This window comes from Budorcas taxicolor, chromosome 5 (assembly GCF_023091745.1).
Source record: "Budorcas taxicolor isolate Tak-1 chromosome 5, Takin1.1, whole genome shotgun sequence".
NCBI lineage: Eukaryota > Metazoa > Chordata > Mammalia > Artiodactyla > Bovidae > Budorcas > Budorcas taxicolor.
In genome coordinates, this window is record NC_068914.1 from 3248504 (window position 1) to 3271778 (window position 23275).

At 37.3% G+C, this 23275-nt stretch overlaps 1 protein-coding gene across 3 annotated transcripts in view; it reads right to left on the bottom strand.

Moving 5' to 3' along the window:
• Window positions 1-2341: 2341 nt before the first annotated feature.
• The window catches only part of MAPK8 (mitogen-activated protein kinase 8), a 95103-nt gene continuing 74169 nt past the window's right edge, over window positions 2342-23275 (bottom strand). Inside the window, exons 4-12 of one of the 3 annotated variants that reach the window (XM_052639323.1) lie at window positions 22906-22964; window positions 22678-22816; window positions 18101-18266; window positions 14303-14374; window positions 12828-13010; window positions 12401-12525; window positions 11781-11844; window positions 8385-8462; window positions 2342-2487 (exon numbers count right to left, since the gene is read on the bottom strand). In XM_052639323.1, the coding sequence (XP_052495283.1) occupies window positions 2342-2487; window positions 8385-8462; window positions 11781-11844; window positions 12401-12525; window positions 12828-13010; window positions 14303-14374; window positions 18101-18266; window positions 22678-22816; window positions 22906-22964 (1032 nt within the window). Of the gene's footprint in view, window positions 2493-8384; window positions 8463-11780; window positions 11845-12400; window positions 12526-12827; window positions 13011-14302; window positions 14375-14725; window positions 14798-18100; window positions 18267-22677; window positions 22817-22905; window positions 22965-23275 lie in introns of all 3 variants that reach the window. The other 2 variants (XM_052639324.1, XM_052639325.1) reach the window with 2 other exon arrangements.

Here is a 23275-nt window from a genome sequence, read left to right on the forward strand (position 1 = left end):
AGTTTCAAAACCTTCTAAAACTAAAAAGAACTAGCCCATCTTTAGCTTATTTGACACAGAGAAGAGGGAGAGTTGTATTGAGATACTGCATTTTAAAAACCCAGGGCACACAACACTTAAACAGACTTTGTTTTTAAGATGTATCTTAAGTCTACATGACTATTAAGAGTTTTGTTTTCTCTCAATCAACTGAAACATGCTGGGTGGCAAGTGGAGCTGGCATTTACAACAAATGATACTGTTAAAACACCTGGTTGTCCTTGCTTAACCAACACCTGCGCCAAGAGATGGCTTATCAGCAAGGAAGCAGAAAATGAAGGGAATCTTCTGGGAGCATGTCAGTTGTTAAAGTGCAACAGTGAAATAATCTATTCTATAGAAATAAAGCTAGTTAACTGTCAAGCTAATAAAAACTTAACACGTTCGTGCTCAAATTCTCCTGAAACTGCAAATCCAATCCTGTTTCTACAATTCAAGAGGTGTCATAGTCTCAAAACTTTATTTTGCCTAATAAAATTAATGCACCCTGTCATATGAGTAGAAAAGGAATAAAAAGACTGCCACTTCGAAAGAGGCTGGAAATCATGGCTTAAACAATCAAAAACAATCTTACTATTTTAAAACATATAAAATGGCTGTTAATGTATTTTGATCCTATATATTGCACATTAACAATGACCTAAAATACCTTATTCAAAAGGAATTTTGCACTGAATACATGAATATCGTGCCAAGTGGACTTTCATATGCCACATGTTGAATCGCACCAGTTCCTACTCCTGCTGGTCATTAATTCCACTGGGCATTCTGCCTAGAACTTTTTGCTTATTTAAGTATGCATTTCCCAGTTCATTACAAGAAATCCCTCTTGTTCCAAAAATAATAAAAAGTGCCTGGGGCATTACAGACAACATATTTCAGAGATAATGAGACTTCAATGACATTTTACTTAAGAAAAATTCTGTTATAGAGAAATAATTTTGCAGATATAAAATGTAAACAATTAACATACAACTGTCAGGAGCAGCACCATTCTTACACTATTCAACATCCACATCGTGTGTTTTATTGAAAATTAGGTATTAAAAAAAATGAAAGACTCAGACTAAATAACTACCACTTATGCCTGCTCTGCTCAATATGAAGAAACAGTCCTTAGAAAATGATATCCTATATATGGCTGTGTGCTACTATTTTCAGATGAACGGTATATTGCTCATTTTATACATCACCTACAGAAATCTAAGTAGGCTTTGGAACCTCCCAACAGCTAATATAAATATGATTACGCCACAGGTAGAATCAAATGGCCAGAAACACCCTGAGAACTGGTGCTCAACTGACTGACACTCTAACAGGAGACTGAATAGGTCCAAGGGCCCGAGGCTGTAGGAAAGAGAAAGACCAGACTCTAGATCATTGCTAGGACCTACAGCCTGAGTAGATTAACTCAGTGTATACAAAAACAGGCTCACAGCTAGTACAGGTGAACCATCTGTTTATTTGCGTTGAAATGTATTATTCATGAAGTATCCTCTTGACTTTACGTGATCATAAGCTTTGAGCATGCCACAAATTTGCAGAAAACACCATATTCTCTTACTGTACTGTTGGTGGGTGGGATACGGGGATAGGAAGATGGTGGTAGACGCCCAACACTTTCAAAGACATGCTCTGAGTTATTCTGCCATTCAGATGATGGGGCTTTTGCCAAAATTCACATAGGATTACCTATCAATTGTATGTAACTAAATTAGAATTGGCAAGTAGCAAATATTGGAGGTTTTTTTTTTTAAAAAAACACGTTCATCATTTACAGTAGTTATTCCTGAATATAACTGGCTACAGGTTATTTTCCCTCACTCCTCTGGGGTTATTTCATTGATAAGCACATAACCCTAAAGGATAGCATCATGAACAAAACATTTGAAATAAATTCTAATAAAAAAAACTATAAAATCTTAAATAATTCATGATATAGGCAAGTCACCACATAATAGTTGCTTTGATAAACAAAATCTTACAAATTCAGTAAAAAAAAAAAAAATCAGCAGCATAAGATAAAGCAAATATGCAAAAATTTTAAACCATGATAAAATAATTAGGTTTACATTATACAGTTAATTACAGCAAAAATACACAGTTCTGTTGCTGTTTTAAAACACAACTTAAGTTTTAAATTACATCACTTGAAATTAAAAAAAATAAACTACTTTACTACAAAATGAATTCTACATTTTTGAAAAATCACTCAAAAATAAGACCACTGAATTGTTTTCAAAGTAGTTCTATCAATGACTAAACAACTCCCCATCCCTCCCACCCCCCGAGGCCCAAGTAGTCATCTACAGCAGCCCAGAGGCCCAGCCGACGCTTCTAGACTGCTGTCTGTATCCGAGGCCAAGGTCGGATCTGTTGACATTGAGGACACATCATTGGCAGACGACGATGATGACGGACGCTGAGAGCCACTGATCACTGCTGCACCTGTGCTGAGGAACAGAACAGCGAATCAGTTGCAGACAGAGTTGCAAATGGAGCTACCAGTACTGTGCCGACTGCCTCCAGTGGTCAATAATTTTTCTTTTGGTTTTAAAAGGCTCACTAAAAATAACCACAAGTGACACACAGCACAACACTAACTTACAAACAGTTCACTGCAAGCTACGGGGCGAGAATTTGGAAAATGTCTGGAAACCTGGAGCCCCTGCCCTTTCTACTAATTTTTCAATTTCAGACAAGAATTATTCAAGACAAGAATTCTCAACTCCAAGCAATATTTAGAAACAGTCCTATAGCAAGATTCATGAACTGGCTTCAGACTGTGTGTGAATAATACTGATAATACATGCAAAACTGTCTGCATTGCATTTTGCTGTAGAGAGGATCTCAAGGGATGTATGACTCAAACAGTTAAAAAAAACTACAGCCCTAATAAATGTAAACTGGTACAGCTTCTATGGAAAAAGAGTATGACGGTTCCTCAAAAATTAAAAAGAAAACTGCCATTCAGTTCAGTTGCTCAGTCATATCCGACTCTCTGTGACCCCACGGACTGCAACACGCCAGGCTTCCCTGTCCATCACCAACTCCTGGAGTTTACTCAAACTCATGTCCACTGAGTTGGTGATGCCATTCAACCATCTCATCCTCTGTCGTCCCCTTCTCCTCCCACCTTCAATCTTTCCCAGAATCAAGGTCTTTTCCAATGAGTCAGTTCTTCACATCACGTGGCCAAAGTATTGGGAGTTTCAGCTTCAGCATCAGTTCTTCCAATGAATATTCAGGACTGATTTCCTTTAAGATGGACTGGTTGGATCTCCTTGCAGTCCAAGGGACTCTCAAGAGTCTTCTCCAACCCCACAGTTCAAAAGCATCAATTCTTCGGTGCTCGGCTTTCTTATAGTCCAACTCTCACATCCATACATGACTACTGGAAAAACCACAGCTTTGACTAGACAGACCTTCGTTGCCAAAGTAATGTGTTTGTTTTTTAATTAGCTGTCTAGGTTGGCCATAACTTTTCTTCCAAGGAGCAACCATCTTTTAATTTCATGTCTGCAGTCACCATCTGCAGTGATTTTGGAGCCCAAGAAAAAAAGCCTGTCACTGTTTCCCCATCTATTTGTCATGAAGTGATGGGACCGGATGCCACGATCTTACTTTTCTGAATGTTGAGTTTTAACTTAACTTTTTCACTCTCCTCTTTCAATTTTCATCAAGAGGCTCTTTAGTTCTTCTTCACTTTCTGCTTAAGGGTGGTGTCATCTGCATATCTGAGGTTATTGATATTTCGCCCGGCAATCTTGATTCCAGCTTGTGCTTCTTCCAGTCCAGCGTTTCTCATGATGGACTCTGCATATAAGTTAAATAAGCAGGGTGACAATATACAGCCTTGACGTCCTCCTTTTCCTATCTGGAACTAGTCTGTTGTTCCATGTCCAGTTCTAACTGTTGTTTCCTGACCTGCATACAGATTTCTCAGGAGGCAGGTCAGGTGGTCTGGTATTCCCATCTCTTTCAGAATTTTCCAGTTTGTTGTGGTCCACACAGTCAAAGGCTTTGGCATAGTCATAAAGCAGAAGTAGATGTTTTTCTGGAACTCTCTTGCTTTCTCGATGATCCAACGGATATTGGCCATTTGATCTCTGGTTCCTCTGCCTTTTTAAAATCCAACAGTTCACATACTGTTGAAGTCTGGCTTGAAGAATTTTGAGCATTACTTTGCTAGCGTGTGAGATGAGTGCAATTGTGCAGCAGCTTGAGCATTCTTTGGCATTGCCTTTCTCTGGGATAGGAATGAAAACTGACCTTTTCCAGTCCTGTGGCCACCGCTAAGTTTTCCAAATTTGCTGGCATATTGAGTGCAGCACTTTCACAGCATCATCTTTTAGGATTTGAAATAGCTCAACTGGAATTCCATCACCTCCATCAGCTTTGTTCGTAGTGATGCTTCCTAAGGCCCACAAGACTTAGCATTCCAGGATGTCTGGCTCTAGGTAAGTGATCACACCATCGTGATTATCTGGGTCATGAAGATCTTTTTTGTACAGTTCTTCTGTGTATTCTTGCCACCTCTTCTTAATATCTTCTGCTTCTGTTAGGTCCATACCCTTTCTGTCCTTTATTGTGCCCATCTTGCCATGAAAAGTTTCGAGGTTCCTCAAAAAACTAAAAAGAAAACTGCCATATGATCCATCAATCCCACTCCTAGGCATATATCCAGACAAAACTATAATCTGAAAAGACACATGCACATCAGCATTCACTGCAGCACTATTCACAACAGCCAAGACACAGAAGCAGCCTGTATGTCCAATAATAGATCAATGGATAAAGAAGACATGGCGCGCACACACACACAGACACACACAGACAGACACACACACACACACACACACCTTGGAATACTACTCAGCCATAAAAAATAACAAAATAAAGCCATCTGCAGCAATATGGATGGCCTAGAAATTATCATTCTAAGTCAGAAAAACAACTACCGTATGATATCACTTACATGTGAACTCTAAAATATGACAAATGAATTTATCTATGAAACAGAAAAAGACTCACATAGAGAACAGGCTGGTAGTTGGCCCAACGGGGGGTGAGGGTGGCTGGACAGGGAGTGTGAGATGAGCAAGGGCAAACTACTGTATATATGGATAACTGAAGCACTTTGCTGTACTCCAGAAACACAACATTGTAAATCAATTATACTTCAATAAAATAAATGTTTTTAATAAAACACCTGCCCTAATAAAAAATGCTTCATGACATCTTCTCACTGTAAAGTACAAACCATCCTTCTGATACATCCTGTTTTAAAGCAAAAGCCAGGACAAAGATTAAAATCATTTTAATTCAAAGGATCCTTGGTCCAGCTGCCCCATCTGGTTACCTGACTTGCCAGAGCCACACAAGTGCTCCAGATAGGGAAACTCGGGTCTTGTTATTTCCATTCTAATAAGTACTTGATAAATGTACATATGGGCTTCATAGAGAGATAAAAGTAGGGGAGTTTCTTTTCCTTTACCAAAAGTATAGCCTAACAAGCATTTCCTGGATTTTAAAAAGTAAGAGGAATACTTAACCTACAGAAACATTCTCACAGTGCAACTGGGTCAGGAAGAAGAAATGACACTACGGGGCGGGGAATATGGCTCGTGGCTCATGCAACAGGCAACAGCTTTTGAACTGCACGGTCACTAAGTAAGAATCACTCCAAACATGAGTACATTGGATAATGCAAGTTATACAGAAGTTCTTAAGAACACATTTATGGAATAAAAAGCAACAGCTTTCAAACTGAGTAATAAAGATTTCTAGGGGTGAGTTTCAGGGACCCAGTGATGTTAAAACCTAGCGAGTTGAAAACCACTGCTCCAGAACCCAGTACCTCAGTGTTTGCAATTATCCCTCCTTTCTGTCCAATGACAAGAAATAAAACAATAAAGCACGAATGGTCCTCTGAGAGCTTGTCTTCAAGTCCAGCAATGAACTAACTAGGGGACTTGGAACAGACAAATCTCTAGGGCGCTGGGGCAGGGGCTGGGAGACAGAGAATGAAACCTCAAGGGACGGAGCAGGCAATGGGAGGCGCACCGGGAAAGGAGGTGCACGGGATGCCTCAGGCTGGCAGGAGAGAGAAAGAGGAGGGGTGAGGACCTCGGATTCCAGACCCAAGAGCCTATCGGGCTCCCAGTCACAGTGAGATGATGATACCAAACTTTTAGAAGTTCAATTCTGAGTATCACTTAGAGTCTTTCATCTACAGATTAAAATCACTTCAGAAAAAAAAAAAGTTCAATTTGTACAACACTATAGGATGCACCTTTTCTGACCAAAGATTATACAATCCCATGGATAGCTTCAAAGACCTGTACTGAAACAGTCAAATCATAAGTGTTTTATCACATATACTTTCTCATGCCTCTATTTTTAATCCAAATTTTATTTTATCCCAATTTCTTAATCTAATAAAAATTAAAATTTAAATGCATCATAAATTAAAGTTAACTTTTTAATCTGAAAATCAAATACCTAAGGGGAAAAAACTTGTTTATTTCTGACCTTTCAACCAACATAGTAAATTCTCAGTAAATTCTCTGAATGGCAATAATATGGAAAAATCTTTAATTTATCTGTATCTGAAAGTCTTCAATTTCTGGATCTGATATCTTTAATTTCAGGTATCTATCATTTCCCTCTCCGTTACTCTCTATATACTCAAAGGCACGCAAACTCATTTTAATATTACCTAAACCAAAATAAAGCCAAGACGAAATCCAGGGGGCTAAGTTATATATTTACTTTTTAAAATCAAGACAAAACGGTATTATGAATTCCTGATATTTTGAGTAAGTCAATTGTTTCTTCTGTTTTTGCATATAATCAAGAACTGAATATTTTTACAGCATTAATTTACTAACACTCTTTGCAAGCTGTAACTGAGAATCTAGAAAATGTCTAGAAACTTGTAGTCCTGTCCTTTCACTGACTTACTTTGTCACTAAATTAAAGGTTGTCTAGGATTCAAAATTTTTACTTATAAATTAAGAACAAATACAACTGCTGTATCTATCTCATGAGGTGATTAAGTTTACTCAAACATTTGACATGATGTGCCACTGACTAGGATATTATGCTAAAGTATAAAACTCTCCTAAATAATGGATTTTTCAAATCCAATTTGAGCCTCCATGATGAACAATTCACTTATATGACTACTGCATATCAATTACAAAGCCAATTAATTAACTCAGTTATTAAAGCATTTATAATAGACCCTCTGTTACAACTAACTGTAAGTATAAGCTGTCGAAATTTATATTTTCAATTTATATTTTCAAGAGAATCTATATTATAATTTGGAAGTCTGCATTTCTGATCAAGGGTTTAAAAAACAAAGAATTAAAATATAAGCAAAAATGTCATAGAAAGCTACAAAAATTATTTAAATATATGTTTACAGTACAAAAAATTGGGTACCTGAAACTATAGTTATAAATATTACTTCATAAACAAGATGCTAGATATGATATCCAATTTTTTTCTTAGAATTATTATATAAGAGTTTTAGAAGGATGATTAAAACGACACAGTTTTACTCTAATTCAAGACCTATCAGTTGAAACAGTATTCTTCAAGACTCAGCTCAAATTTAATCTCTCCCTAACCTTTGTAGCCAGAAGTCTCTGCTGCCAGCCAGAGACCAAACTGGATGCTGGAAAAACCACGCCCTCTTGAAGTTACTGATAAACATGGCTTTAAGTATTCACTTTTCTACACAGAAGATTTGTAGTCTTATATCATTTAACTTTTCTAAACTGTTTCCTCATCTGTAAAATGTGCATAAAAATCCCTTCCTTGGGGTTTTCCAGGGCTGAATGAAACGAAGTACAAAAACCACCTATATCTATCCTGTGGTACGTACTTACTATGTACATGTCACCTAACTTTTCCCTTAAATTCTTCCCACTTTTACAAGTACTAAAAGTTAACATGAGCTTATGATAAAAGAAAATGTTTAACTCATACAAAGCCAACATTCTTAAGAGATAGAATACCCTCTGACAGCAGTTTTAACAACAACAATGCCAACAATAAAAAAGATTTTAAATTTCAGTTCTTCACTGGGATGTCAGTATCATAGAAAAAGATGCACATTTTATGTAGTCAGTTACTGATGCATTAGTACAATGTATTGATAGAACAGTGTGCCAGTGCTTTCAAATTTAACCACAGAAGGTGTACTCCTTACAGTTACTGAACTTTGGATACTAACGGCAGCAAATAGAGAAAGAACTGAAAGTTTCAGGCCACTGAAGATCACAACACAAGAAATAAACTGTAATCATAACTAAGCTTATATTGTAACCAACCTAAAGGAGAGGGCTGCCCCCGTATAACTCCATTTTTGGTTCTTTCCTCCAAGTCCATAACTTCTTTGTATATCAATTCTGAAAAAGAGGTAAATAAAAACTTTTCAAAGTCTGACAGGCAATCTCCCAAGATAAGTATATGTTAAACAAAAAATTTTCACACACATTATATAGTTCAAATGGTGTCCTTGCAATGGTAGAAGGTTGAAAAGTGTCAACCAAAGGTTCAAAGGTGTTAATAACAATTTATCCATCCTCAACCATGAATTATATTGAAAGAAAAAAAATCTCTGTTGTAATATTCCCAAAGTTAGATAAGATAGATCTGAGGTTGTAAGTTTTATCTTCTATACTCCACCAGGACTTTATACTCTATCATCCTATACTACAAATACTCATTTAATTCTCTCCATGAGGGCCTGATTCAAATTTGTCTAACTAACTCCTATTTCCCAATAGAGAATAGAGCCTGGCATAGAGCATGGTACACTGTAGGTACTTACCCAGATACCTGTTAAAAGATATAAATGCAAGAGTATATGGAACCTTCTTTAATCAGAAGAGAATACAAATACATTTTCATTAAAGGGAAAGAATCAGGTAGCTATCCTTCAATACCTTCTGAGCTGAAGCACGGCCTATCATTACTATACAGATTTCTCCACGAGCATCTCGTTCCTTAGCTAGGCTGCTGGACGGTGGGTGGACGGCTGGCAGGGCCACTCCAACCGAAGAGAAAGAGCAGATGCTGCCCTGCAGCATATCCGGCCCCTGCCCTGTGTTCTGGGACGCGATCTGATGTCAAGTGTGATGTGCCTCATGAGTCTGCCTGTCAGCTTAAGGCCTTTCTGGAGTGTGCTAACACTGCCCTTACTCTTCCCAGGCCATGAAGCTCTTTGAGGACTGCATAAAAGCGACGAATGCTCTTCCGAGAAAAACATGAACACAGGAAGCGTGCACAGAGTTTCAAGGAGTCTGTAACTCATTAGATTAGACATCTGATAAATGACTTCTGGTCACAGGGTATGGTGATACTCAAGTTGATAATAAGGCAAAATAAGTGGATACAAGAGCTGGAGACACCAAAGTCTGCTTGCGATGGTAACCTACTTGAGCTAGGAAGAAGAAAAATAGGAAGTCTTGATAGAGGCAAGAACGGGAGATGTCTTTAAGAAACAAAAAGGAATGATAAGCATTCCAGATAGGAGGATTAAAAAGAGAGAGAGATAAAACAATATCTCTGTAAAAAGCAACCTAGATAGCATATTAAAAAGCAGAGACATTACTTTGCCAACAAAGGTCTGTCTAGTCAAGGCTATGGTTTTCCCGGTGGTCATGTATGGATGTGAGAGTTGGACTGTGAAGAAAGCTGAGCACCGAAGAATTGATGCTTTTGAACTGTGTGTTGGAGAAGACTCTTGAGAGTCCCTTGGCCTGCAAGAAGATCCAACCAGTCCATCCTAAAGGAGATCAGTCCTGGGTGTTCATTGGAAGGACTGATGCTGAAGCTGAAACTCCAATACTTTGGCCACCTCATGCGAAGAGTTGACTCACTGGGAAAGACGCTGATGCTGGGAGGGATTGGGGGCAGGAGGAGAAGGGGACGACAGAGGATGAGACGGCTGGATGGCATCACCGACTCGATGGACGTGAGTCTGAGTGAACTCCGGGAGTTGGTGGTGGACAGGGAGGCCTGGCGTGCTGCGATCCATGGGGTCGCAGAGTCGGACACGACTGAGCGACTGAACTGGACTGAGGGCAGAAGAACCAAAACTAGTCAGGGGTACTAACCTGACAAACTAATCTGTAGTTAGTAGCTTTGGCAATGAATTTTTCCTGTTATGATGCTAAAAAAGGGAATTTGTAGGTAGCTACTAAACTGCATTTGGGTAGGAGAAAAAGATATAGAACAAGAATAAGTATGTTTAAAGTAATCAAAAATCCTAGAAATATACAAATGAAAATACTATGTTTCACTGATTTTTAGACGTAGTTTTTTCAGTTAGCTTAATGGTGCAGTACAGCTGGCATTGTTTTCTCTTTCTTAGTGGTATATAATAGTGTGTTTTACACCTGGGGGCCTATTAAAATTCCACAAAATATCATGTATGTTTACTGTAAATGTAATGATATATAAAATATCAGGTTAGACATTTTAATACCTACTCTGATCCATAGTTTCTATACTCTCGTATATTACATATTACACAGACAGATGTATTAGGTTCTACCTAATTCTATCATCTTGGTGGGCTGTACAGAACCTTATTAATACTATATGTCTCCCAAGTCAACTGAGGGAAAACTAATTTCTGATTATTCCGAAGAAAGAATCAACTTCATTCCTCCCAAATAAACCTGTAAATGGACTACCTGCTTTGGTTTATACCTCCCAGTCCTTTTGCCTTCCAAGTATTTAGGTTCTTAGCTCTTATTAACATATCTTCTGTCCACCTGATTTTCAGTGACTTCTCCAAAGTCATGCAGATACAAAACTGGTCAAAATATTACATGACAGACAGCAATATAAATAGAAGCAAATGAGATCTAAAGGTAACTTGGCCCAAATGTCCCAGGGAATCTTTTAAAGAAAGAAATACTTTAACATTTCCAAGACTTTCAAAGCATTATTAATATTCAACCGAAGTAAAAAAAAACACACACACACACTACTCTATTAGATATGCAAAGATTAAAAATTAACTCACTCTGTTGATGAGGGTGGGGGTAAAAGACATTCCTATACAATGCTGATGTGAGTGTAAACTGCTACAGTTTCTTCAGAGAGTAATTAGGAACAGCTGAAAACATCCTTTGGCCCACCAAATCTCCTTGCAAGGTTCTTCTCACAGGCATATTCTCAGATGTGCACAAGAATACTACAGAGCAGACTGTAACAACAACCGGCTAGACCCAGCTTAAATGCTCTTCACACGGTTGTTAGAACCGCCCTGTGACACAGCCGCACAGCAGGTCACTAACCAGCTATTAAAGCAGATGAGCCAGGTATATGGAGCAAGAGGGAATGGTCTCTAAAATATACGACAATATCAACAAAGCAATTGCGGGTTGTATACAACCGGATGTGATTAAAACAGGGTGGGAGAGGAGAAGGGGGAGACATCAAACACACAGGTTTGTATACTTGCAGACTGTGAAAGAATATTAAAGTTCCTGAACGTACAAATGTGCCTTTGTCTGGGGTGGGGAATATAGGCATTAAGTTAGTGAAGGAAGGAGGTTTAGTTTCTACTTCTGCAAAATAGTTTAAATCATATTATCAAATGTCAGTTATGAATAACAGAAAATGTCTTTCATCCCCCTAAAATGCTGACTGAGCAGGACAGGAAGCCAGCGCTCTCCCGGCTCCCTCCGACAGAGTCTGGGGGACGTTACCTTTCCACTCCTCCACTGTGTGCTCCCTTTCATCTAGCTGCTTGTCAGGGATCTTTGGTGGTGGCTGAAAAACAAGGCAACAAAAACTGAGTCAGTTTATTCAAAGTCTATAAATTCCTTACAATTACTTGAAATATTAACCATGCAGAAGCCTTGGAAAAACACACCATTATACCAAGACTGATCCAACGATCAATGCTGATTCTGTGTAGACAGACTAATTTGGGAAGACTCCATGACGGGAAAAAAGATGCCTAATAGTCTTTTTTTTTCTTGTTTTTGCAGCTATTATATTTTATTTACATCATAGAATTGTGCTATGCTTTGGACACAATAATTTCTTTACAACAAAGTTAAGATGTTTTCTCAAAGCGCTCAACGTCATAGCTCAACTTACAAGGTAATACGGCAAAAAGGCAAGAAACAATGGGAGGGAAGTTTATTTTGTGTAGGAGGTACTTGGATATGTTCATTCTCTAGAGGAATTTTTCATGCAAAAACAGAAAGCACCATCATCATTTATTTATATTTTTATTTAAAATTAGAAAAATATATACTCTAAACCTAACTTCAACTCTAAGAGTACAATATACTCTTCAAACATTCAGAAAAGAACTTACAGCTTCTGCTTCAGAAGGGTCATACCAGACATTGATATACGGGTGCTGGAGAGCTTCATCTACAGAGATCCGTTTAGATGCATCAATTACCAGCATTTTGGATAACAAATCCCTTGCCTGACTGGCTGCAAAAATAGTAAGATGTTTATGTAACGTACCTTATAAGGTTTTAAAATTATCAATAAATTTCAGAAATCTGAAATTACCATGTACTAAAAAATGCTTTAAAAAGAATAGATTTACTATAAAATTAGGTCATAGATATGATTAAAAATATAACTAAAAATAACTAAAACCTCACACTGTTCCATTACTCAGAAATAATGTTGAGTTACATCCCATAACAATATAAATACACCCCCATAAACCTCCTCTTCAAACAGCCACCTACCCACAATGGAATTAAAGATAATATTTTTAAAAGTACCTTTAAGTTTGTTGTGTTCCGAGTCAGCTGGGAAAAGTACATCAGGGAAGAGCTTCTCAAAGCTATATCCAGCATACTTAGGTCTGTTTTCAACATAAGTCCTTACTGTTGGTTGTAGTTTCTTCATGAATTCAGGACATGGTGTTCCAAGCTGTTCAATAACTTTATTCCACTGATCAATATCTAGTATCAAGTAGCTAAGAAAAATACTGTGCATCTAATGTTCAACATATTAGTCATATCCATATTAAAATAACAAGAAAATAGCAATTTAAAATTCTAAGAAAGAATGTGGCAGTTATAAATCTAATAGCCACCTTGCAAAAGGCAATGACTGTAGGTGGACAGAAAGAATCAATGACAAGCTTTGTTAACCTTGTTTCCTGTGTGTATGTGTGTGTCTACTAATACTGATTTTATCATAAAAATGGAAGCTTAAACTCACAAATTCCAAATACAAATGATGAGTGGCTCAAAGGAAAATGGTAATTCCTGCCCATATAGACTCTACATATAAACTGGACACAATTCTGAACACAGAATTTGCCTTTTCTTCTAGCTTATCAGAAAATGTGACTGCATTTCTGAGAAGATAAGAAATATCTATCATCTGTCCTGCTTTTCTGAGTTTTCTAAACTAACAGAAAATAAGCAGCAGCAATAAAAATGATGGCATTCCTTTTTGCAATTCTTTGTTTAGCTTATGTTAACTAAAATATTTTAAAGCTCTGAAGTCTGAGAAAATGACTCACTATTTTGGTTTCTTTCCTCCCAGTCTTTAGTCTTTATACTTCAAGTGCTCCCCATGGATTAAGACCTAAAACTTTCTTACTGTAACCCAATGAATACGGTTTCTCCCATTCGTCTTCTTAAAACAATTCTAAGTGTCACTAGCTGATAAACACAATAACAGATCACTGTTACTACAAATATCAGAAGTCGTCAGATGAACAAAAATCATGAACCCAAATCTACTCATCACCACATACAACTGTTACTGCTGAAACTCTCAGATGAAAAGATCAGTATGTTATGTTGAGAAATGAGACAACAACCAAAAGACACAGAACACATAGAACATTAACAAAACAGAAGGTGGGGAGGACAAAACAAAAGGGTGACCAGGAACAACAATTCAAAATTCATATCATGTCCTAAGTACTTCTAGACTTACTCAAGTGTACAATTATTATAAAAATTTAATGCAAGCCATGATTTTTGATTCAGGTTAAATAAATCAACTCAAAGCCAACAAGTAACTGTGGATAATTAACTTGAGTAGTTTTCAGAATTAACAAATGAGACAATCAATGAGGGAAAGGAAAGTCTATGTCAAATAGCAGGTGGTATTTTTAAAGAGTAATTTAACAATACTTTACTAGGGAGAGACAAAATACATTATACCTGATCAGGCTGAAGTGCTGTCTTACATTTTGACCTTTAGAAACTACATTTTAGGCCAAAGATAAGGATACGATCTGTACCTGGGAACAAAACACCACCTTTGATCATTTCTCCCATGATGCACCCAACTGACCAAATGTCAACTGAAAACAAAATGCAATGACATTAACATAAAGATTTTGGTTAAAATAAAAAAATATATAAACATTAAAAAAAAATCACACACACCATGTATACTTCAAAATTAAAGAAAGCAGTATAAAATAAAAATGAGTGACAGTGAGTGTGCTCTAACTACCAGCAGAGACTGTATGTCCTACTGCCAAATGCAGCCTACAAACATCACAGAAATTTCTGAACTATAACAGCCACAAACTTTACGTCTGTTTAAAAGGAACCCACAGGTGTGAATGTACACTAGACTCATTTTCATTAGGGAACATAAGGAAGCCCGTCACCTAACTGATCAAACTGCTGCAGCAGCGCAAGGATACAGTCCCTTCCTGGAAAGAGGATTTTGTGGCAAACCATTTCTCCCATAATGCACCCCACAGACCATAAATCCACTATATGTTTGCAGCACAAAAGAAGGAAAAGCAAAGCAAAAGGTCGTTAAAATCAAAGAAGCATAACATGACTGCTTTATATAAAAACTGCAAAACATCACAGAAAGAAAAAAGTGACTTTAATTTTAGCTAATGGAATAATTTAAAACATAAAATATTTTTCAAAAGGCTTTGATTCACAAAAGCAAATGTGAAGTGTAGCCTTTTAGCTACATATCTAATTTAAAGGGAGAGCTATGCACAGAAATCAGATGATTTTAAAGCCTATAGTTTGCCCCTGAAAATTTACTTACAAAATATGAAAATGAACCAACACAAATTTACAAATAAGGCTGAAAATGTACATGAGGTACCAAAATTTAAAAAATAAAACCTTGATACTATTTGGAGATTCAACTGTGCATTATCCTCTCTCTTTAAGTAAAATAAAAGAAAAAAGCATGAGCAGAAACAGTCTAGCATATTAAAATGTTTAACAGAAATAATGCTTCTATGAATAATTAGTTAAAAAGTTAACCTAACGGTCTTCAGAAATTTTCAAGTTGGAGTTCATCAATCTGTTTTGAGCAGTGCTACGTTTACTCTGAATAGAAAATCATTTGTTTTCTTGCGACACCACGTTGCATTTACTCTACTATCCCAAGTTCACAGAGAATGAACAAATAACCAAGAAAACACAGCAAAAAAAGCACATTTCATGTTTTCCACCTAGAGTGTTTTAAACTTGTAGAACTAAACCACTTTTGGTTTAAGAAGTTGGTTTCGGCTGAACACAGTATGAAAGCTCCCGCAAATTTATCATCTACAGAGTCTCCTACTAGACTTACTGACCCTTGCCGACTTTGTTTATTTTGGCCACACGGGATGACCAAGGGTTGACCCGCGTCCCCTGTGGTAGAAGTACGAGTCTTAACCACTGGACCACCAGGGAAATCCTGTGACGCTTGTTAATTTTAAAAGAGAGTTCCAACCAATGTTGAAAAGAATGCGCCAGACACAGAAATAAGCAATTTGAGGATCTCCACCCATTTCATTAAAACTAACCACATACCCTGACACTTTATATCTTTGGGTTTGAAAACAGATAAAAAGAGAAGGTGCTTACAGTTTAATACAAGAAGGGGAAGAGTAAGCAATTTGAAGGGAAGTTTTAGAAACTTGCATTTGTTTTTGCAGTCTGAAGACTTCAACTCTTTTAATAGCAAAAGAATAAAAGGGCAAGAATAGATGTTAGAGATGCACCTTTAACCATGCAGGACAACTTGGGAACTTAAAATCCGTACTTTCTAGTACACTCATAAGGAGACCATTAGCTCATTACAGAATTTTAGGAGCTATATTTAGGAGTAAATTTTGGAAATCCTGTGGAACTAAAGTTTCTCTAAAATTTCACATTAGAATACATACAAATCTTTTTGTATCTATGGCATAATTCAACTTCCAAGGATAAAATTTTAGAGGGAAAGTTAATATTTACCTATCAGTTCAGATAAAACTTTTTTCCAGGGTTTTCATTTCTGGCAAAAATCTATTACAACAATTTTTTCCTTGTGGATTTTATAGAGAATAGCAAGCTTTAGTTAGATATCTAGGACACAATTTATGTACATAATCTTGAGAAAAACATATTTTAAAACATTTCTAAAGCTACAAGCATGAGAGGCTATTGCAAGCACTGTCTGGGCAAATGAAGACTGTCCTCAGAATATGAAAAGCCTGATTCAAACATAAGAAGAGCTTTACAGGTCTAACTGCTCAGGCTATTTGGCAGTTTAAATATATCCCATTATCTCACTTTCCAAAAAGCTTTGAGGGTAGCTTGCAATAAAAGACATATATATAAAACAAAGTCATTAAAACAGGTGTAGGATGGGTGAGAGGTGCCACTAAAAGGTGGAAGTTTCTTATGCTTAACCTTGCTGGCTGATGTAGTTATCAACATGAAGCACTATATTTGACTCAGTTTCCTGGAGACTGAAAGAACACAATAAAGTGAGGCTATAGAATTCTTATCTAAGAAAGGAAAGTATGTCAACTCTTTACATGATAGTTTCTCTTGGTGCTAATTTCTACTAGGGAGCGCCTAAGATCACAATTCGAAGACAAAGTGACACACTGCACATTATTTATGACAATCAGTGGTTTTACAGCAAATACTTTAAAAACAATGATCATGCTGTCACTTGAAATAGCAATTCTCCAAAAAAAAAAAAAAGTATAATACTAAATCTAACTCACTGGATTTTACAGGGTATAAGACAATTTTAGGTCAAGAGTAAAGACAACAGAACAGAGTGTTTATTTAAGAACAAAAGAATAATACTGATAATAAATGTTTAAAGTGTTTTTAACTGGCTCAGATAAGAATATTAAGCTAAAATCCTTACTTCAAAGTTATCTTTTTTAGAAAAAAAGAATCCTCAAAACTGATTTGATAGTTTCCTGATTCAGAGTGAACTGCTGTTTCAGAGTCTTTTGCTAGGAAAAATGTCTAGGTCCTACTCTATGAAGTATTTTGAATTATCACATTTTAAAAGTTAAAGTCAATAAAATCATGTGTAGACTTATCCATCTTCCAAATGACTGAGATTCAGCAAATTTATACCTTTCTTAGGTATAAATATGTGTATGTATAACATTTTTTTAAAATTCATGAACTACATGCCTGAGCATTTTCTTCAATCTAATTCTAGTGTTAATTTATGTAACTGGCTACATTCGCACATAATAATGCCATTTCTCTAAGGCTGGACACAAGGGCTTTGATGAAACACCATTTCCCCTGAAAGGTCACCGTAAGTTAATTACCCATCAGCTCTGCAGAGTAGCCTTATTGCAGCTCTGAAAGTCTGCACTAAGTGCTACTGCTGCTACCTTTAATGCCATAGGACAGGAAGTGTGTGCAAATACCACTGATGTAAACCAAGATCACCACTAGAGATACGGTGGGTGCTGAGATGGGTCCACTGTAGACTCCCTGTGCCCATGTTAGAGTGCTCATTTTCACATTACAGGCAAGAAGATGGTATGTATTCTAGACATGTATTCTTACAGGGGCCATGGTAACAAATTCTTTATCTGATGGTTGTACTGATGGTTATGTATTTGTATTTAAATAAACAGGGGCCCCAAGTTTTTCCAAACATTTATGACAAAATTTGTAGTTACTTCCAAACTCTTGATAAACACTTCAAACAGCGATAATTCTCTTTATGCATTTCAATTTAAGTATTTACATAAGAAATCTGATAAACAAAAGCAAATAAATCTGAACAGAATTTCAAGTAAATAGTGTTTGCTGACCGTTTTCTTTGTAGCCCATGCCTAGGATGACCTCAGGTGCTCTGTAGTAGCGAGTCACTACGTAAGGTGTCATCATAAAACTAGTTCCTGCAGTCCTGGCCAGTCCAAAGTCAAGAATCTTCAAAGTGCAGTCTGATTTTACTACTATATTACTGGGCTTTAAGTCCTTCAAAAATAAAAATACAAAAAATGACTGCTATGATATAAACAAATAATTGCAGTCCACACGTTATGAATGAGATCTCTTATAAAACAATTCATACTAATTGTTCATTTTTCTCAAACTGTAATTGTTACCACTGCACAGATTCATCATAAATAGACAAATTTGAGAAACTAGCTTGAGGGCATTTTTAATTTACAAATACATACAGTAGTTATTAGAAGTTAGTAATGTTTTATTTGCTAGAAAATATGATTAGCTAGATACTTTCAATCAAGGGGTGTAAAAGTGATTTGGAATGGCATCTCAAAGCTCATGTAAGAACTTTTATGGTTAAAGAGAGAATCATAAGTTAGCATTTATATTCACTTGTATATTCTCATTTTAAAATCACAGTAAGCTTTATATAGATATTATATATCAGCAATAGGCCATTCTATGTCAACCCAATCACATGTCATTTGACTTTTCAAATAGGCAGATGTTCAACTCTGAAGGACCAAAGTAATCATTACCAGTTTTCCCATCACTGATTTCTCACCCAAAATCATACAGATTTGTTCATACAATTTTTGACTGCCCACAGAGGTAGGACAGCATTGTCCTGGTGCCACTAATCCATAAAATCACCTGCTGCTGATGCTACTAAGTAACGTCTGTGAAGAGCTACCCATGTGAACCCAACCTCAAGGAATTCTATGTTACAATCATAAAAAGGCAGCGGCATAAATACTCAAGGCTTCCCGTTCAACCCATCTGGCCTTTTAGCTACCACGAATCCTATCATGAACGGAGAGACCGAAAAGAGCAGGCCTATAATTCACACATGTTGAATATCAGTGATTAACAATACACAACACTGGCCTGAAAAATGATGGTTAACCACTCCGGCATGCCTACATCCAGCGCAGCATGTAACTGTCTTTAGCCTGTGCTGACAGGCAGTCACAGATGGCGTCAGAAGAGGTGCCACCTGTTTGTTGCTGCTGGTCAGCTGCTAAGCTGCGTCCGACTCTTGGCAATCCCATGGACTACGGCATGCCAGGCTCCTCTGTCCTCCACTATCTCCCAGAGTTGGCTCAAACTGATGTCCATTGAGTTGGTGATGCTATCTACCTCATCCTCTGCCGCTCCCATCTCCTTTGCCTTCAATCCTTCCCAGCACCAGGGTCTTTTCCAATGAGCTGGCTCTTCGCATCAGGTAGCCAAGGTATTGGAGTTACAGCTTCAGCAACAGTCCTTTCAATAAATATTCAGGGCTGATCTCCTTTATGACTGACTGGTCTGATCTCCCTGCAGTCCAAGGCTCAGCCTTCTTTATGGACCAACTGTCCCATCTGTACATGACTACGGGAAAAACCACAGCTTTGACCAGATGGACCTTTGTCACGAAAGCAGTGTCTCTGCTTTTTTAATATGCTGTCTAGGTTTGTCATGTCATCGACTGGTTTTATCAAATTAAAAATAAATATCAACAGGCTTACTGGAAGAGAGGATGAACATTTTTATCATTGCTATCCTGTAAATATGTGGTCCTGATTTCCAAAATGCAATACCTCAGCAAAGAAACACTGCATGTTCCAAAATAAATATTATGAGCTTTGATGCTATTTCAATGTCTATCATGTTGGTTAATGATTTAATGGCTCATTGTAGTACTGCATTCTAGTCTAGGAATAAGATTTCAACCTTAAACACTTTGGAAGAATTAAGAACAAAATAAAAAAAATTTTAAATAGTCATTGTTAAGGGAAAGATACTTTCGAAAAAGAATGTCATCTGAAATTCATCCTTGTATTTCAGTATGTATGGGCTTCCTGGTGGCAGAGTAGTAAAGAATACGCCTGCCAATGCAGGAGATGCAGGTTCAATCCCTGGGTCAGGAAGATCCCCCGGAGTAGGAAATGGCAATCTACTTCAGTATTCTTGGCTGGAAAAGTCCATGGAGAGAGGAGCCTGGCGGGCTCCAGTCCACGGGTGGCAAAGAGCTGGACACGACTAAGTGCCCGAGGACACACACACACGTCAGTGTGCACCTTTCCACCGGCGTTTAGCAGCACCGCTCTCTCTATCTCTGAAGAATTACCAAACTTGTATGAAGGTGTGGCAGAAGCAGTGGACTGACTGACTATTCCATCTTCTCTACAACATTTTTCCAGCCTGAGATTAATTCTAGTCAATGGGATGTGAGTGGGAACTAAGAATAGAAGGGTCAGTTTCTTATACACTAGCAGTGGACCCATTTATAATAGTTTCCAAAAGAATAAGATACCTAGGAAAAAATTTTAACGAAGGTCGTGAAAAGACTTGCACACTGAAAACTGTAAAACACAGAAGATCTGTCACAGACTACACTGCATTCCCCGTCGCCCCCCCCCCCCCACCTCCAATCAAGTGCAAACATTGAAGCCTAACCCTTAATGTGACTGTATCTGGAGACAGGACCCTTGTAGAGGTAATTAAGGTTAAATGAGGTCATAAGGGTTGGGCTCAAGGTAAGAGAACTGGTGTCCTTATAAGAAAAGAGAAAGAGATACCAGAGTCTGCGCTCTCTTTTTACAAGCAGGGAAGAAAGGGCACGTGAGGACGTGGCAAGAAGGTGGCTACCTCCACAGCAGGAAGAGAGCTCTCACTAGAAACGGAATTTACTTGCATGTTGGTCCTGGACTTCTAACCTCCAAAAACTGTGAGAAAATAACTTTCTCTTGTTTAGGCCACCTAGTCTGTGCTGTTTTGTTATGGTACACAAAATAGACTAATACAACCTAAGTAAATGGACAGACATCCTACATTTGTGAATTGGAATACTAAATACAGTTAAGACAGAGAAACTACCCAAGCAGTCTACAGAGTCAATGAAATCCTTGTTGTTATTACACTTCCAATGGCCTTCTCAGCGGAAATGGAAAAGCTGATACTCAAAATTCATATGGAATCACAAGGAGCCCTGAACAGTCAAAATGATACTGAGAAAGAATAAAGTTGATGGACTCATACTACCCCATTTCAAAATTTACGACAAAGCTACAGTGCTCAAAATAAAGTGGTACTGATAAAAGCACAGACACAAAGACCAACGGAATTGAGAACTGAGAGTCCAGAAATAAAACCCTGTCTACAGCCAACTGAATTTCAATAGGGATGCAAAATCATTCAAGGAGAAAACAATAGTCTCTTTTAATAAATGGTGCTAGCTGGATCAAATGGATAACTGGATTTTCACAAGCAAAAGAATGAAGTTATTAGCACCTTATCTCATACCATATACAAAACTTAACTCAAAGTGGGTCGACAACCTAAACATAAGAGCTAAAAGTATTGATGAAAGACTAAGAGTAGATCTTTATGACCTCGAATTCGACGATGGATTCTTACACACGACCCTGAAAGTATAAACCACCAAAGAAAACATCAACTGATTTTAGTGAAAATCAAGAGAGATCCAGAAAGTGAAAAGACAACATACAAAATAGGAGAAAATACTTACAAATTACTCATCTGATAAGGATCTAGTATTCAGAATATATAAAGAACCCTGATAGCTCAACAACAAAAAGACAAACAACTCAATTAAAAAATGGGCAAAGTGCTTAAATAGATATTTCTTCCAAGAAGATATACAAATACAAAACAATCATGAAAAGATGCTGAATGTCATTACAGAAATGCAAGTTAAAACCACAATGAGATACCACTTCATCCTCACTAGGATGGCTAGAATGAAAAAGTCATTAGGAATCAGCAAAGATGTGGGGAAACTGGAATTTTTGTGTACCATTGCTGGAAATGTAAAATGGTGTACTCACTGTGGCAAACAATTTGCTGGTTCTTCAGAAAGTTAAATAAGACCCAGCAATAAAACTCCTAGGTAGATACCCAAAAGAACTAGAAACAGGAACTCAAATACTTCTACCTTAGTGTTTTTAACAGCTAAAAACTAAAAGCTAACAGGTGAAATAACCCAGGTGTCTATTCATGGATGAACAGATAGACAGAATGTGGGAAATATATACAACAGAATATTCATCAGTCGTAAGAAGGAATGACCTGCTGATATACACTCTAACATGGGTGAAACGGAAAACATCATGCTAAGGTAAAGAAACCAGACAGAAAGCTCGTATATCATGTGACTCTACTTGTATGAAATATCCAGAAGAGGTGAATCCATGGACACTGAGAGCAGACTGGTGTATGTCAGGGGTTGGGGAGAGAAGGGACAGGGTGACTACCAGGGGTAGGGAGTTTCCTTCCAGAGCAATGACAATATTTTGAAATTTGGTATCAGTAGTGGTTGCACAGTGTGAAGGCACTAAGTATCACTGACCTGCACGCTTTGAAACACTGTGGATTTTATGTTACATCAATTTAACCCCAACGATTAAAAAAAGACATGACAGTTTTTTCTACTAACCCGATGAATAATTCCAGCAGAGTGAAGGTGCTTGATTCCACACAGCATCTGATAGAGAAGGTAGGACATTCTTTCATGATCTAGTTCCATCTGAATCACTTGACAAAGATTTGCATCCATGAGCTCCATGACTATGTAACTTTATGGGCGAAAAAAGGCAACAGCTTAAGTATGCAGTAACAATCCAAGAATGATATGTATTAACAAAATTTTAATTATTACACTTACACATCTTGAAATTCTTCTAGGGATTTCTGTGGTGTAAAAACATTCAAAAGGCCAATTATCTGTGGCAAAAGCAGAGAAATAGAAAAATTTCCATTTGGAAACTGCAAATACATGGATTTAAAAAAAGACACCCTCTCTATGAAGTTTTTCAACTCTTATGTTCTAAGTTTAAGTAATCGCCTTATTTTATATATTAAACATTCATGGCCAGGGTTGGGGGCAGGGAGAGAAGCAGAGCACAGAGGATACTAAGGGCACAGACAAGACTCTGAATGATACTATAATGGTAGATATATGCATCATTACACATTTGTCCAAACCCACAGAATGCACACCACCAAGAGTGAACCCTAATGCAAACTCTGGACTC